Source organism: Lissotriton helveticus, chromosome 2_1 (assembly GCF_964261635.1).
Source record: "Lissotriton helveticus chromosome 2_1, aLisHel1.1, whole genome shotgun sequence".
Lineage (NCBI taxonomy): Eukaryota > Metazoa > Chordata > Amphibia > Caudata > Salamandridae > Lissotriton > Lissotriton helveticus.
In genome coordinates, this window is record NC_136059.1 from 1,573,660,906 (window position 1) to 1,573,677,873 (window position 16,968).

At 42.8% G+C, this 16,968-nt stretch overlaps 1 protein-coding gene across 1 annotated transcript in view; it reads right to left on the reverse strand.

Moving 5' to 3' along the window:
- LOC144818792 (N-acetylneuraminate-9-phosphate synthase-like) overlaps positions 1–16,968 on the reverse strand; it is a 145,327-nt gene that overhangs the window by 98,614 nt on the left and 29,745 nt on the right. The window contains exons 3-4 of the mRNA XM_078676548.1: positions 11,903–12,002; positions 4,041–4,195 (exon numbers count right to left, since the gene is read on the reverse strand). Of these exons, the coding sequence (XP_078532674.1) occupies positions 4,041–4,195; positions 11,903–12,002 (255 nt within the window). The remainder of the gene's footprint in view (positions 1–4,040; positions 4,196–11,902; positions 12,003–16,968) is intronic.

Sequence of the window (16,968 nt, forward strand, 5' to 3'; positions counted from 1 at the left end):
CAACAACGCGGCGGTCATGATCGCCCTCGATGCGGAAAAAGCTTTCAACAGAGTGTCTTGGCCCTACTTAGACTAATGTATGCAAAAATTTGGACTGGGCCAACACTATAGAAAGATGGTAATGGCACTGTACAATGAACCCAAAGCCCGCGTGGTTGTGAATGGAGGCACATCGGAGCTACTAGATCTCAAACGAGGGACGAGGCAGGGATGCCCGCTATCCCCAGGCCTCTTCCTACTAGCGATTGAACCCCTACTGAGCATGATCCGCTCAAACCCTGACATTAGAGGCATACCTATAGAGGGTGAATCCTTCAAATTAGCAGCGTATGCGGACGATGTCCTCATTGTAACAGAGGACCCTGAGAGTTCCATTAAAGCACTAATGGAGACCATAGATCGGTTTGCGCAAGTGTCGGGATACAAACTTAACAGAGAGAAATCTGAATGCAAACCACTGAATATACACACCAACAAGACAGTACTGGGGACCTCAGGTCTAACATGGCAGAAGAAAGCCATTAAGTACCTGGGCCTCCTGTTCGAGAGAGACTTGCGGACCACAGTAGACCAGAACGAACAAGCAATCTTACACAAAATAAGGGAGAAATTAGAGGGATGGTCACCAAGATTTACTACATGGTGGGGAAGGGTGGAGACCATCAAAATGATGGTCACCCCTATGATCAACTACACGCTCAACATGCTACCACTAACCAACACACCTGACTTCCACAAGAAACTGGACAAACTACTAAACACATTTCTATGGAGAGGGAAGAAACCTAGAATCAGCCTTCAGAAACTCAGACTTCCCAAGGTTCTAGGAGGTCTGAACATAACGAACTTCAGAACCTTCCAAACAGCCTGCTTGGCAGCACAGGGTCTACACTGGATATCACCAAAGAACGATTACACCCCGGCCTGGCTCTCCCTAGAGCGGAGATACTAGGAGGAATGGAACCCGTGGCACTACTCACAAGGCAAATGGTTTTAAACTGTATTCTCCTCTGTATTGGCAGCCAGTGCAAATCTGCTAATGCTGGTGCTGCTGACCCATGACTGGGGGTTTTATAGAGAATCCACTCAACGATGTTCTTCATCACATGCAGTGTATTAGTGACACTACATAGCTTTAGTATTCAGCAGTGCCAATGTGGCACCTGTTGGAATCAGGAGCTCACATTTCTACTCCTTATGTACCCCCATTGCATTTCAAAGATTCATTTATTTAAGTGCACATTGTTTCATTATGAATGCATATTGCCTTTAGTACTCATACATTGTTAAATGTTTATTTCAGTACAATTTGAAAGCTCAGCAATTGAATACATGTTTATAAAATTTGACCAGTCAAGAATGTTTCATATTGTTTAATGTTTGTTTCAGCAATTGTTTATGTAACTTCAAATAGTCAATAATATTTCTTAGAAAAAGAAGTATGTGAAGGTGCATTTTGAATATTATTTTTGATAACATTCAATAAGCACCTTGTTCTTTTCAAAACAGTTTGAAAACAATGTATAAGTCAACTACTAACAAGTGTTAGAGAGAGAGAGAGGGGGGGATCTTTACTGTTCCAAAGATGTGAGAACTGAGAAACTGGGTTCATGCAGACAAAATCAGCAAACACCTTTTTAAAGGCCACAAGCAGGGACCTCATGGCTGCCAGACAGGCCTTATTGACCTGGTGGATCAATAGCTCTGATCATACTAAACAATATCTCTGTTATTTGATTAAGGTATGTGGGTGAAAGGTAAGGCCACCTAAGAAACTCGTAAAGGCTCCTGCTGGTGCTAAGAGCACTTAGGAGCAAGAATGGAGGGGTTGGAGAATAAAGGCATGGGGGATTTACTGCTATTATGTAGCAGTTCTTTTCATGTTCTCTTTATTAGTTGTTGTCACCATTCTGTTTGTTTTCAAATTCACAACTATTCACTTAGCATGCACTAGAATAATAAGTAATTCAAAATATTCTTAGTCTGTATTTTTGAGTGTGTCTATTCATGGTGAAAGGCAGATAGAAGCTGCTAACAACAAATACTCCTGTGGGTCTCAAAGAATGGATAGTTTCTCAGAACACACCATCCTCATGTAATGCAGAGGTAGTTCATGGGTTAGTGTAAAACAAGGTTCTCTTTCTCAAATTGGTATGTTTAAAAAAAAGTCTGCACTTCCAGAGAGTGTATAGAGCCCCAAAGCTTGGGCGATGTTCTGAATAAGATTCAGGAATCGCATTACTCCTTAAAAAGAAAGTTGTGCGCGTGTATCTATTGTTTCAACAAACTAAGCACTAATCGCCAGTATACCACACTAGCTAGTAGGACAGATCCTGAATTGGAAGCATTTCTGTGACTGCACATTGATAATGTCCCAAAAGGACATGCAGCTAGAAGGATATGTTCATTGAGATAGAACAGTTCTCTCAGAAATTATAACAATGCATTCTCTCTTGTTAAAGCATTGCCTTTTGCCTTGAAAACTTTCAATCTGCACTCTCTTTCTCCAATACTGTGCCCACATGAGGTGAGCACTTCCTCTGTCTCCTTGCCAGCATTACTAATCCAGTCCTCACTATAACTCCAGTCTTCACAATAGTTAGACAGACACTGCCTCAATGTATATTATGATACCGGGTTAGTCACTTAATCGACAGCATGGGTGACTTTGGGCGTTTCTACCTCATTAACTTTTAAGTACCCCTCTCTGCTTTGCAGTCTGGCTGTTTGAATTCATGCAGCATGCTAAGCCAACTGCTGTTGGGATCTTCAAAAGTTCAAAGTTGTTAGTAAAGGGACTGTCTGACGCCCTGCTTCTACCTGCTCTATATGTCTTGAGAGGCTTGGGAAGTGGTATTCTCTTCTCTAGATGCTGTTATGTAAAGTGTAGTAGTGCATGCATTGCTAATTTTGTTGCTTCTTTATATCCTCATTACAAGTGGTGCATTTAATTGTCATCAGTGTGGCAAATCCCGCTACTGCGCATATTGCAAATATGAGTATTGTGATATATATTGTCAGGTCTAACCTGTCAATATCTATTGTGGGAAAATTCCTGGTAATTATTGAAACATGTGGATTTTGGTGCAGTAAATATTTTACTACCCTGAAACTCGTAAATCGGTAGTTTTTATCATACCTGAAAAAGATTAGGGGGCAGATTTATGAAGGCCTTGCGCCGCCGGTGCGTCACTTTTAACATGGGAAAAAGTGACGCACCGGCGGCGCAGGGCCTTCATAAATCTGCCCCCTAGGATTTTTTCAGGTGCCATGAACATTACACTAATTATTGGTCCACTTGTGATGAAAACCTTGCCAGGAACAGGAATGCATGGAGAATCCATTCTGTAGTAGGATGTGTATATTATTGAAATTCAGTAGCGACTGCTACTGAACGGGCAGGGGTAGGGGGAAGTGGAGGAGGGAGGGAATTAGGAATACACTTTTTTAAAACACTTACCAGGATGCGTCCGGCTCCCGCCTCTCCTTTGTCCTCTTCCTGGCTTCGGTGGAAGCAGGAAGCACCCAGGCTCTTCCCTAAGCCAATCACAACGCTGCAATGCTGCGTTATGATTGGTCTGAGTGCCGTGGTTTGGCGCTTAGACAGGGAATGGGACCCTGGGTATGTTCTCCACCCAGGCTGTAATGCAGCCTCAGTGGAGAGCATACAAAGTGCACATGACATATTGGCCTGCCCGACACGGGTGGCAAAAATGTCATGCGCACTAAGAAGTGTCTACCACTCCTTGCCCAGCCCCGCCCCGCCCCCAACTAACCGAGCCAGTAGGTTTAAATAAAATGATAATAACGTTCAGCTATTATCATTTTATTTGTCCATTATTAATTGCTCATTCAGTGAGCAGTGGGGCGACACTCCTCTGCCTTAGAGGAGGAACCGCCACTGTTGAAATGCTAGTCTCAGAACAACTGGCTACTTGTTTTTCAAGTACATGAAATACATTTTATAATACTGTTTCTTTATTAGCAAGACTTCTGCCAATATCTTTGTTTCATAAAATATGCTGAACCATTTTACTGACCTTTATGACTCGGAGGTTGACATGCTCTGGGTCTAAGGGGTAAGAGCTTGTGCACTGGAGGATGCAGAAGTTCGGATTGATGGGTTTCACGATCTGATAAGTTCGACACATGGTGTCCAGGGACTGCATGCCACTGGAAATCACGAGTGGGCGCCCTGAAGGAAACAAAATTAGTTAGAATCATATTTAGCTTTAAAATTACAACTAGTCAATTCGAGCCAGTGCTATAAGTGGCAAGAGAATCGTGATTGGTCTCCATTGGATGTGTTGCCTCAGAGCTAAGACCTCTTTATTAGAGACGTGGTGTAGGAAACTAAGCACGTGGACAAAGCAGTGAAGTGATTTGAGGACCGCCCATATGAGGATGTGACAGGCACATATACATTTGCACAGTAATAACACGTTTTATTGCCCACATCTGAGCCTCTAGATTTTCTATCCCGGGAAGCCTGCAAAGCTCTAGAGGGCTTAACAAGATTTTAGTGGGTGACTTTCATTTTCCCAGAAGAATTCCACATTAGGAAGTGAGCTGAATGGTCATGTCAACCAGCCTAGTGTTCCAGCCAGTAATATAGCTAAGTGGGTTAAGACACCAACAAAAGCAATAGCTTCAAATAATAGTAAAATAGCTCAGGTAGTTAATGCATCTGCTGCTGTGCCCTGTAGAAAGTAACTCAGTGCGTTGCTTCAGAGATTCAGATTTAACCTGTACATTACTATGCTGCTATGAAGGTTACAATGGTGTATTAATTATCTCCTGCTAATAAGTGCGAAGAGACAATTTTCTGTCAGCAGTACTTGCGCGGTCATTCTTTTAAGTTCAAAAGAGTTTTATTAAAGGTAATGGAGAAGCGTAACATAAAAAGAAGGAAGAAAATAAAAATAACATATGAGCAGTATTTGATATACAGCATACTAACTACATAATTAGGAGAACAAATATGGTTCGAAATGCCTAAGAGAAAACATTATTTTAAGCAGAACAACAACATATGAAGAAAAATAAGAGTATATAAAAAACATACAATAACCATAATAAGAAATAAGATATCAAATGCTTTAACAGATAATAACCGTGTCATGGAGGTTTAGCTACTTCTTGCTGTGAAGGAGATATAAGTGAGGAGCAGTGAGCGCTAGTATCAAGAAAAAGTGACAGGTGACCATAAGTGTAAACGTTTGGATGCCATATGCAAGGGGTATACAAGGGCAGTATCCAGTCTTTGTCTTCCCAGGTGTTATTGCTTCACAGGCAAGTAGAAAACTTGGAAAAATAGATGTGTGGTCATTCTCAGTAGAGTTATTCACCCAAGTATATCATTCGTCACATATATTGTGCCTACAGGAAGTGTTTTTTTTTATTCCTGCGCTGATTATCGGCACAACACTGACACGTTGGTCTCAGGGGCATGGCCGCTATTGGTGCAGAAGGTGCAGTCTCAGCAGGGCCCAGATGCATGAGAACACACTGAACCAAGATTAGTGCTGTATTTTATAATTTAAACAGCAGCCAGGGGGTCATTTCCTTCATACCTGCTGACCAGATAGGGCGCGCTACTTAATATTGCAGCGCTCAGAGAGATTGCGCTTAAGAAGAAACATCGTGTTGGCTAGAGGAGCATTTTTAAATACCCGTTTTCTATTTCATTTTATTTTCTTGGTTATTTTCCCCTGGTTTTAACTCGGCCAATCCCACTCACTTGCATGATAAAATTTGATGAAAGCACCGCATTTTGCGGGTCCTTTTCCACCCCTTCTCACTGGCGGCCATCTTAGGTGAACTACGGGACGATCGGCGGCGCCATCTTTGTTGCCGCGCTAGTGTTTCACTGACAGGTATTTAGGGCGGGCAAATCAAGGGTTCTGCCTTGTCCAGATAGGGCGCGCTACCTAATATTGCAGCGCTCAGAGAGATTGCGCTTAAGAAGAAACATCGTGTTGGCTAGAGGAGCATTTTTAAATACCCGTTTTGTATTTCATTTTATTTTCTTGGTTATTTTCCCCTGGTTTTAACTCGGCCAATCCCACTCACTTGCACGATAAAATTTGATGAAAGCACCGCATTTTGCGGGTCCTTTTCCACCCCTTCTCACCGGCGGCCATCTTAGGGGAACTACGGGACGCTCGGCGGCGCCATCTTTGTTGCCGCGCTAGTGTTTCACTGACAGGTATTTAGGGCGGGCAAATCAAGGGTTCTGCCTTGACCAGATAGGGCGCGCTACCTAATATTGCAGCGCTCAGAGAGATTGCGCTTAAGAAGAAACATCGTGTTGGCTAGAGGAGCATTTTTAAATACCCGTTTAGTATTTCATTTTATTTTCTTGGTTATTTTCCCCTGGTTTTAACTTGGCCAATCCCACTCACTTGCACGATAAAATTTGATGAAAGCACCGCATTTTGCGGGTCCTTTTCCACCCCTTCTCACCGGCGGCCATCTTAGGGGAACTACGGGACGCTCGGCGGCGCCATCTTTGTTGCCGAGCTAGTGTTTCACTGACAGGTATTTAAGGCGGCCATGCTGACGCGCAGCGTTCGAGCGCAGCGTGAGCAAGCCGGAGTCATGCCAGAGTCCAGCCCGTCTGCGCCCGTCCGCGCACAGACGGGCGCGGGGGCCAGGACTCCTGGTCGGCGGAGTATCTTTTCCTCGGAAGAGTTACATCAACTAGATAAGGGGGGACAGTCTTTGGACCCAGCCATTATGGCCATACTGGACGATATGTCCATTTTAAAACCTCCTATAGGGAGACCTGTATCTCATTTATGCTCCCTGAAGCTGACCTGTTTAAATACACGGTCTTTGCATAGACATAATCTAGAGATCTTTACCCTGCTCCAAGGCGAAGATATTGACGTCTTAACCCTCTCCGAGACCTGGCTCGGGGACAACTCACTACCTGATATCATAGCAGCCGTCCCGAGTGAGTATGATATAGTATGGCATAATCGTGCTGATAACGCCCGAGGGGGGGGAGTAGCAATTCTATTTAAGAAATCCTTACTAGTAACCAAAATACTAGCAGAAACTGTGGATTTAGCCGACATACTCGCAGTAAAGATTATGTTTGATAATCTGTGTCTGGTGATCCTCACAGTTTATCGCCCACCTAACTTCACCCCAGTTTTTAATGAATTATTTATGTCTACTATATCTGACATTTGTTCACGATATAAAAATGTAGTAGTAACTGGAGATTTTAACTTACACTGGGATAAGGAAACAAAAGAACCAGCAGCTCGCTTCTTGGAGACCACCATGTCCTCACTGGGCTTTAGACAGTTGGTAGAAACCCCTACACATATAAAAAGACATATCCTTGATCTTATCTGGACTCCAGATCCCAAGACAGCTCTTTTGAGGGTTTCACCCTGTATCTGGTCGGATCATCACTTAATCTATTGTGACGTCCCTATTAATGCGAAGCCGATGCAATTACCACCTAAAATGAAGAAGGTCCGTCAATGGAAGAAAGTTGACTCACAAACTCTGACATCAACCCTTTCGGAACTTGTTCAACCAATAGTCCCCAATTCTGATGTCGATCAGGAGTATAGGGACATTGTGTGCAGTCTGACCAGAGAGATTGATCTGATTGCACCAGAGAAGCAACAAAGAGTTAAAGGAGCTGGAAAGGGAGCCCCATGGTTTACACCAGCCTTGAGGGAGCACAAAAAGAAGCTCCGTAATGCAGGAAGAAACTGGAGGAGGAAAAAAGACGAGGAAGATCGAGAGCAATATAAAAACTTGCTCAACATCTATAAAAAGCTCATCCTGGACACTAAACAAAATACTATGAAAATCGCATAAAGCAGGCTGAAAATGTCCAGAAGGAAACTTTCAAAATACTAACTGAATTGAGCAAAAAAAACGAAAATATGGAAACAACAATTAGCTGCAACACCTTCCAAAACTACTTTCTGGAGAAGGTAGATACCATCTTACGGGATATTAGGAATGGTACCGTGACTGTATCCATCAAGTCACAGGTTGCCCAGATCCCTGCGGAAGCCCATATTTCTAATTTTCCACTGATTGACGCGATGAGTCTTGAGCAACTCATGAGCAAAATCAAATCAGGATCTCCAGCGGACCCCTGCCCCCCTAGTGTTTTTCGCCTAGCACGCCCTATTCTAGAAGACCATATCCTCTCTCCTTTGAACAATTCATTAGAAACAGGGTGGTTACCAGCCAGCTTCAAAGAAGCTCGAGTGAAGCCTTTAATAAAGAAATCAGGAGTCGATCCTAAGACTTTGAAAATTATAGGCCCATCTCCCAACTCCCGTTCTTGTCCAAAATCCTTGAACAACATGTGCTGAAATCCCTGGCCTCGTTCCTGGAGTCACACCACCTTCTCCTTGAGCTGCAGGCGGGGTTTCGTGCACATCACAGCACCGAGTTGGTGATGCTCTCGGTGCTGGATGAGCTCAGAGGGTTTGGCTGACAGTAAGAAGCCGAGTGCCCTGATACTTTTAGATCTATCAGCGGCATTCGATACTGTCAGCCATACCCTGCTATTGGATAGACTGGCCAATTTCGGGATTCGGGACACAGCCTACCGGTGGCTGAAATCCTTTCTGTTAGGGAGGACACAGAGGATTCAGCTGGGGGATAAGGTATCGGAGGTGGGAAACTTGACATGCGGGGTCCCTCAAGGCTCCGCACTGTCCCCACTCCTATTCAACCTATACCTGCAACCATTGATTAACTCCCTGGCAAAGATGGGTTGTCGTGTATTTAACTATGCTGACGACACCCAGTTGTTATTGAGCATAGATAACACAGTGCCGGCGCAGAACCATGCGCACGATGTTCTTAGATATATAGTCAGTTGGATGACCATGAACCTTCTGAAGATTAATCCTGAAAAAACAGAGGTTTTAGTGGTATCATCTACATGCTCCCCATGGAGCGACTTGTACTGGCCCCAGGAACTAGGTCCGACCCCTAAACCAGCTGATAAGGTGAAAAGCCTGGGTATCAAGATTGACAGCAAACTGTCAATGGTCAGTCAGATTTCCTCTATAGTAGGGACCTGTACCGGTCTAATCAGACAGCTGCGCAAATTAGTCCCCCTTCTTCCCCGGTCCATGCTTCGCATTGTAGTTTCTGCTACAATAATTTCGAGGCTGGACTACGGGAATGCGCTCTATTTAGGTCTTCCAAAAACCCTGACCAACAGATTGCAGGTGGTCCTAAATGACGCTGCACGACTTATTTTCAGGCTCCCAAGAAGATCCCATGCCTCTCCGTTGCTACAGAGCCTTCATTGGCTGCCTATTAGGCAAAGGTCTGATTTCAAAAGCCTATGTATAGCCCATAAGGCAGTCTATGGGCAAGCACCTGCCTATATTAAGGAACGGCTGGAGGTGTACAAACCTGAACGAAGACGTAGGTCTTCAGATGCACAGTTGCTGGTTTGCCCCCGGTTCAGATTGGCCACAAAAGGCGGGAGATCTTTCTCTGTTTTGATACCTAAAATCTGGAACAAACTACCCGAGCCCCTCCGTAAGGAAGGTAACCTCTTTCGTTTCAGGAAAACCCTAAAAACAATTCTATTTAGGGAGGCGTTGAGCTCAGTCTAACTACTCTGGTATTTTTTTCATCCTGCCAAATAAGTGGCTGTGTCTTTCGGTCATAAGCGCCTTGAGACCTGCCGGTGAGTTGGCGCTATATAGACCGGAAATAACAATAACAATAACAATTTACGCAAGGCCCAATGACACACTGTCCAAACTACTGATTGCGCCAACAAACGTATGTTCTGGGTGATACAAAGGATGTCAGTGAAGAACTATCCACCTCCCTCTGCAGTACACTAGTCAAACACTCTGCAGCCATGGCAAGGCACTTTCCTACCCAAATATAGGGCCTCATTTATGACTTTTTGATGTTTTATCTATGTGATACGGCACATTCCTGTCCTTTTTCCCCGCGCCGGTGCACTATGGGCTGGAGTGCGCCAACACAGGCACCCTTGCACCATGGTGCAAGGCTGCTTGCATTTCGGGGCTGATTGATTTTGTGCAGGAAGGGACACCTTCGTGCACAAAATCAGTAAATTCTGGCAATTTACTTTTTCTATGTGCGCTGCAGAATGACGCAAACATAGAAAAAGGAAAGCAGGAGGAAAATGTAAACATTTCTATTTGTTGTGCCTCCCTAACTCCACCCTTGGTGTGACGTTTGGTTCTGATGCATTTCCACATTTACAATTTCTTGTAAATCTTGGACTGCGTCATGTTCCATGGCTGTTGCGTGGGAACACCCACAGCAACACCCATGGAAGGGTCCCTTTCATATTTGATGTGTGGAGACCCCAATGTGTAAATGTGTTTCTTTATAACTTCTTCTGCTAGCCCAAAGTTGAGCCAGACTAAGGAAGGAGGTCAAATTGCCTCCATATATTTGTAAATTTTCTCGTGAATTTCCGGTCCTTGTTTTAATCTTTCAAAGATCATGGTGCAGAGATTTTCAATCTTTTCTTCTTATTTACTTTACTTTACTTAAGATGGTCCTAGATGCAGTCATTGTAATTAAATATGGAAACACTGATAGCTTGATTAGTTCCAATTGGGGGCAGATTCAACTGAGCCTTACTGCCAAGTGCAATATTATCAACATTCTTGGTGTCCGTAAACAACACAGTCTCCTTTTTTTTTGTTGACCTGACAGAGAGTACAGGAAAATATGAAAGGGATATAGAGATGATGAAACTAATCAAATAGGATAGGATCATCAATAAGAAATAATTTGCATCAATCAGGTCAAGTATGGATCCCATAACCTCCTACATTTTTTTAATTTTCTTAGAGGAACACAGAGAATAAATTAACAGCTTTATCATACACCAATGCAGATTCAATTTTGGACTAAGAGATTATCAGCAAGATCGTATTATACTCCAAACCTTTTTCAAATTATGTGTTAATACTACCTGTAGGGTGAAAGTTATTGTGTCGTTTATTTGTTGAGAAATTAAGGGTAAAAAGGTCTAGAAACAGCCATTGAAAGAAGTTGGATCAATGAGTGGGAACTATTCTACTATGATAACATAACATTACATAACATTACATTAATTTCTTATGAATAACTGCTACTCATCTTCCCTTTCTGCATTCTCTGTCACATGGCAAATCGAATTATATGGGAGAGAAATGTTCAGTACTTTTTAAGAAGTGTCTTTAAGTCAGGTTTTTGTAAGCACTTGCTTATCATATCCAAGTCGAGGTTTACGAGATCTTTTGCAAAGGTAGAAGTATCAGAAAGACCTATGTCTTGTGCCTCGATATGGTCCCAGAACATGCTGAGGATTTGCAATGTTCTTATTATGTAATGAAATATCCAACAGATATTGCTTTAAACATAAAACTTTTTGGATAAATTACTCATTCTTGGCCACAGAGACATCCAAATGTGTGAATCATCTATTCTCAAAATCTATAATCACCGCAGAAATCAATGATTTTTTGACTCTTCCGGATACTGTTCCAATATTCATTGTGACTCAGCGCATGTTTTACAGTAGGGCAGCAGTTAAAAATACTTTAATTTGTTAAGGAAGTGCTAAATCTAAAGAGGGCCCATCAAAATAAGTTTCTCCCCAAACTCAGCTTTTTCTCCAAAAATCTGAAGATTTTCCATAACCACAACTGCAATCAGGCCATAACACTTTGCATTGATAAATGTTGTATACCTGACAGTGTAAGCGTTATTGTGTATAATAAGCGTTATTTAACTCAAGCAGATGTAACACATTTTTGTTCTATTAGGTATATAAGATACATTTACATATTCAAATCTTAGTAGGTCAGCAGATATTTCGAATTTTTATTTCTTACATTGTATTGTAATTAAAGATACTTGCCTTTCTTTGCAACTCTTTCCAAATATGGGAAATTGTTTGCATCTGCTGATGCTACTTTGAAAAAGGGAACATTCAACTCATGAAGGAACTCAACTGCCATCTGTAATAGAAATCAAGAAATTAGCCCTGTTTTAAAAACATTGGTGCCGAATCGGAAAGCTTTATGCTGGCGACTACAGTCATATACAAAAAAAGGTAAATGTACACATTCAGAAATTACATATGATTCATAAAAGCAAACTATGTGTGCAATGTACCTAGACAAGTTCATAATTGGTTCATGCATGTAATGTGTGCAATGTGGGGGTATGTATATAGCTCAAGTACATTTTGGCTGTCATTAGAAGAGTAGCATCCCATGGAGAGTGTCACAGGAATGTGTAAGGACAACTTATCTATTCTAACACTTAAACATTTGTAACATTTTTGAGTGTTGAAAAACTTTTATGAATTGGGTTCAGCCATATTTTTGCACTTATTTTCACACTAATGGACCATGTGTGTGCGTTTTGTTTAGAAAGTGAGGGGAACCATACCAAGCAGTATAGTTTATTTCAAAGAAGGATGTAAAGGGGGTGGCTAGGTATCCCCAAAAAGTAGCACAGAGCATAAATGTTCATTTTCTCACATGTTCTCTAAGTCATATGTAACATATTTGTGTATACCGCACAAATATGTGGCATGAATAATCATACCTATCCATTTTTGACAAATTAAATTACACCGAGTCTCATGGCAATGTATGCTAGTAAAAATATATACATTAGAGAGATGCCTAAGTGTAAGCTATGCTTTGTATTCTTCATTTGTTCATTTTTCTAGCTTTATGAATCAGTTCTATTGTTAATATTTGAAGATAATGTTGCTAATTACGGCTAATTATAAATCCTACATGACATAACACAAGGCATTTTATTTGTGTTACCCTTTGTGAAAAAGCAATGGTGAAACGACACAGACTAAGATATAACACATATTAAGACACAGATTTTAGCATTTCCTTATGGCTTCCAAATTTTAGATAATTTTGACTATGAAATGCTTTGTAAGTTCATTTTCTTACTCTCACCTACAAGTACAGTTTTGCAGTTAATATAATGTTTGACTTAAAAAATGTTGTGCCACTTAAATCATGAAAATGTGTGATCTGTTTCTTCTTTTCCCATTTGGGTTAATTTGACCGTGACAATGATTCCAGTAGTTTGTTCTCCTGAAGGTCTGCAATTACACCTGGTTTTCAGAATAACCTCAAAATATGTAAATCATTTCCATTTAGATCAACCGCAGGAAAATTTATCTTGAACAAGTTGGAAATGTGCAAAGTACAGCCTCCTAGTAGCGAAGGCAGACTTAACATAGTGGTAATGTGTACAGTATTTAAGCAGTACTCAAACATTATTAAAGTCATAAAAAACACAAGAAAAATCCCAAATCAATTTAATAAAATAGAGTAAATATTAGTAAATACCAAGACACAAACGTTATGGAAATCCAATAAGGAAAACCGGAGTTATGATTTTTTTAAGTTTAAGGTTCAAAATAAAGCTAAAACCATTAAGTGCCATCAGTGGTCATCTGGTTCTGCTTGACCGGTACCTAGGCACCAGTTAAGGCCAACCATGGTGGAGCAGGGATTGGATACAAAAACCAATTTTGGCTCAATTGGAATCTTTACTTTTGGACTTAGGGTATTATTACAATGTCAGGCGGACTTAAGGCTGCCCGACACCACTGCGGAAAGGAACCGCCTGACATTAGGTCGGCGGTTCCGACCACAGTATTAGGTTGCAACCGCCCCCAGGGTGGTCACAAACATCCATTCTACAATGGATGCTTGTGCAGTGGGTGGAATAAGCCTGCAGCACAAGCTTCCATTGTAGAATGGATGTTTGCAAACATCCCTGCACCCTGTAACAGGCACCATGTGGTGCCTGATACATGGTGCAGGGATGTTTAGGGGAGCACCATGGGTACACATTAGGCCCCATAGTGGAGGGCCATCGGGGTAGGAGGCCCTGCTAGGGGACTCTAAAGACACTTTCCAAATGCCTTTCCATGTCAGAAAGGCCCACATGGAAAAGCTGTTGGAAAGTGCCATCATAATCCCGACAGCGGAGCCGAGCCTGTCATTAGGGGATTATGGTGGGTTCGTATGATTGGTAGTGTTGCTGACAGGCCCTCCATCCAATGTCTCCACCCACTGCAATGTAATGCGGCCGGCGGACCGCAGAGGCATATGTCGGTGGGTCCGACACCGACGTGCCATTGGTGTCGGACTCACCGAAATCATAATCAGCCCCTTAGTCTCTGAAATGGAAGTAAAAACTCCTAAGTAGGGCAGGGCAGCAGACTGTGGCCCAATAGGGCTCCATGAAGTTTGATATGTCCTGCGCGAGGTCTTGGTGAAGCTGTTAACTTTTGGCCGGAAAGCTTTAAGTGGAAAAAATTCGAATTTCACTCCCAGAGAAAGCCCCTTGCTGACTGGATACTTTTTGCACCTTTGCACGGTGAGGATTGCCACCTTCGAACTTATATACTTTATTTGGAGCTCAAATTCTCACAGCAAGGAAAGGATGCAGGCTACAGCTGAAGAGGGCACCATGAGACCGGATTGTTTTCTGCGAGGTCTAGCTGAATTGGATTTGTTGCTGTTGAAAAGCTCTGGGCTGATGCAACCTGAATGTTTTATTTCCAGCAGCAATATATCTTTGTCTGATCGGCTTGGCAGGTTGGTCGAGGTCCTCAGGAGGTGTTTGGACCAAAAGGTTTCAAAGTTTCAGGTATCAGGAAACTTTAGGAGGAGTGAACTTTACATCAGTCACTGGTCGAGGCCCTTGGGGGCAGCATTTGGGGTCAAGACTCATTCCAGGGGAGACCAGCTGCAGGATCAAGGCCAGGCCCAGGTGAAACTGGTCATCTGAGAAGTGGCAGGAAAGGCCTCTTGTATCTTGTTGCGTCCCTGTAGCTAGAACAAGACATCTGCTTTGTGACCTTTTAAATTCAATCAATTCTTTATCCTGGGTAAAAGAGGGCGAGCAGGGCGAGTCTACAAGGCTCTTTTCAGGTCACAGACAGCAGGTCTAGAACTTTTCTGTTTTTCCATAGAACCAGAAACTGTTCTGAGGATAGTGTTGTGGGTGCCACACTTATGCGTGTGCCACATTTGTGCCTGGCACCAGTCTGTTGGTGGGAGTGAATCCAGGACCCTCCCTAATCATCAGAGTAAAAGTTCCCTGGGGCAACCCTTCCTACTTTTGCTGTGTTTCATGTGTGTCCTACTGCAAATAATCCAATAGTGTCCCCTCTGTACCTAAAACCAAGATGGCAAAACTTTTCCCTCTATGTGCAGAGCTTCTCTGCCCACCTTAGAGTTTTGGTCAGGGAAATGAGCATTCCTCCTCTTTTGTAACATAAAACCAATATTGGGGGCAATTCCTCTCCCAATGAGATTGGTGCCTGACTGACTAGCTGGACAAAGGAGGATGTGGGACCCAGGTGCTATCTACATTTGCTGGGGACAGTGTAAAATGTGAATGTTTTGCGACCATAATTCAGTTGTAAACATTTATACATCCCATTCAGATTTGCTATTTTAAAGGGACGCCCTAAACAAGACCCTTCCAAATACCGAATCTCAAACACAAATTGAAATTTGGTAACGTGCTACCAAATCGCAATCTGTTTTATATACATATGTAAAAGCATTTTTGTGGTCGTAAATGGCTTGATCGACCGTTTCTGACTGCAAAAATACTTCATACATGTAGCCCTAAAATCCATAATTCTGGAGCATTGGCCCTACACTCCCCAGGACTACACTTTCATTGCATCCTAAATCATTGTCAGGGTTTTTTTGTATCTTATACAAAATGAAAACAGTCACATCTCATGATTTTAGGCATTTATATTTCTGCATGTCCCTTTTCAGGGGAAGGTGCTGGGGACGACCACAATCCTGATTGTGGAACTTCTGCCAGCTGCACCAACCGGAATGAAAGGTCTGCCAAATATGGTGGTCCACCAGGCACTCAATTTAGGTTTTTTGGTTTGCCTCCATTTTGGGTGGTGCCTCCCCTGTGAAAATAAACCAATAAACCATGTTAAACCCTTGCAAAACTGCAGAAAATTGGCCATGGTGCTCTGCTAGTACATCACAATGACTTCAAATGTAGGTACTGGAAATGTAGATGTAAATGGAGGGTACGTTTCCAGTATACACACTCATGAAGTTAATTCCGCCAACTCCGCATGGGCAATTTTCTTGAAGAAACGCCCCACCACAACAGTGGAATTTTTTTAATGTGTCGGTCGTTCACCCACCAATTTAGTGGAGGTGCAGCTTCATCTGCTGAGGCTGGGCGGTCTAACCTTCAGGCTGTAAATGAGCCCAATGAACATTTAATCTGAGAGCGTGCAAGGACAGGAGTGACATCTTGAAGCTCTTGTCGCATGAAGGCCTGTGTGGCAATTGCGAAATTCATTCATTTACAAAACAAAACCCTGATTTGCCATGTCTACCGGTTTTTGGGCGATGACATGGTACGGAAGCGGTTGATGAACTCCATATTGTTACTGCACAGATTATTAACGCCTGTTTGTAAACTCTGGTATTTACAATTTATTTCCAAAACTCCCTCTGGCACCTAGAGTCCAGTAGCGGCTCGTCCACAGCCAAATTGGGGGGCCAGATGGGAGGAGAGAGTTGGGAGGTGGGGAAGAGGGAGGTGGGGAGGTTTTAAGTACAAAAAATAAATGTAAACTTACCTTAATGCTGCTGCCGCATCCATCTCCCGCACATTGGCTCTTCTTGCTTCTAGTGCTGGGGCAATTGTGAAGGGGCTCTCACATAAGAGCAGCTTCAGGATTGGCCTGAGCATTGGCAACTTGCGCTCCCAGGCAGACTGGGAGCCTGTGCCTGCTCTCACCAGCCCCAGCTATGTAGCTGAGGCTGGAGAGAGCTTCACTGAGCATGAGGGGTCTTGCTGGCCTGAGACGACCAGCCAAACACCTCATGAGCAGTGAAATGAGTGCCAACCACTCCCCCACAAACAGTGTCATCCCCTGGA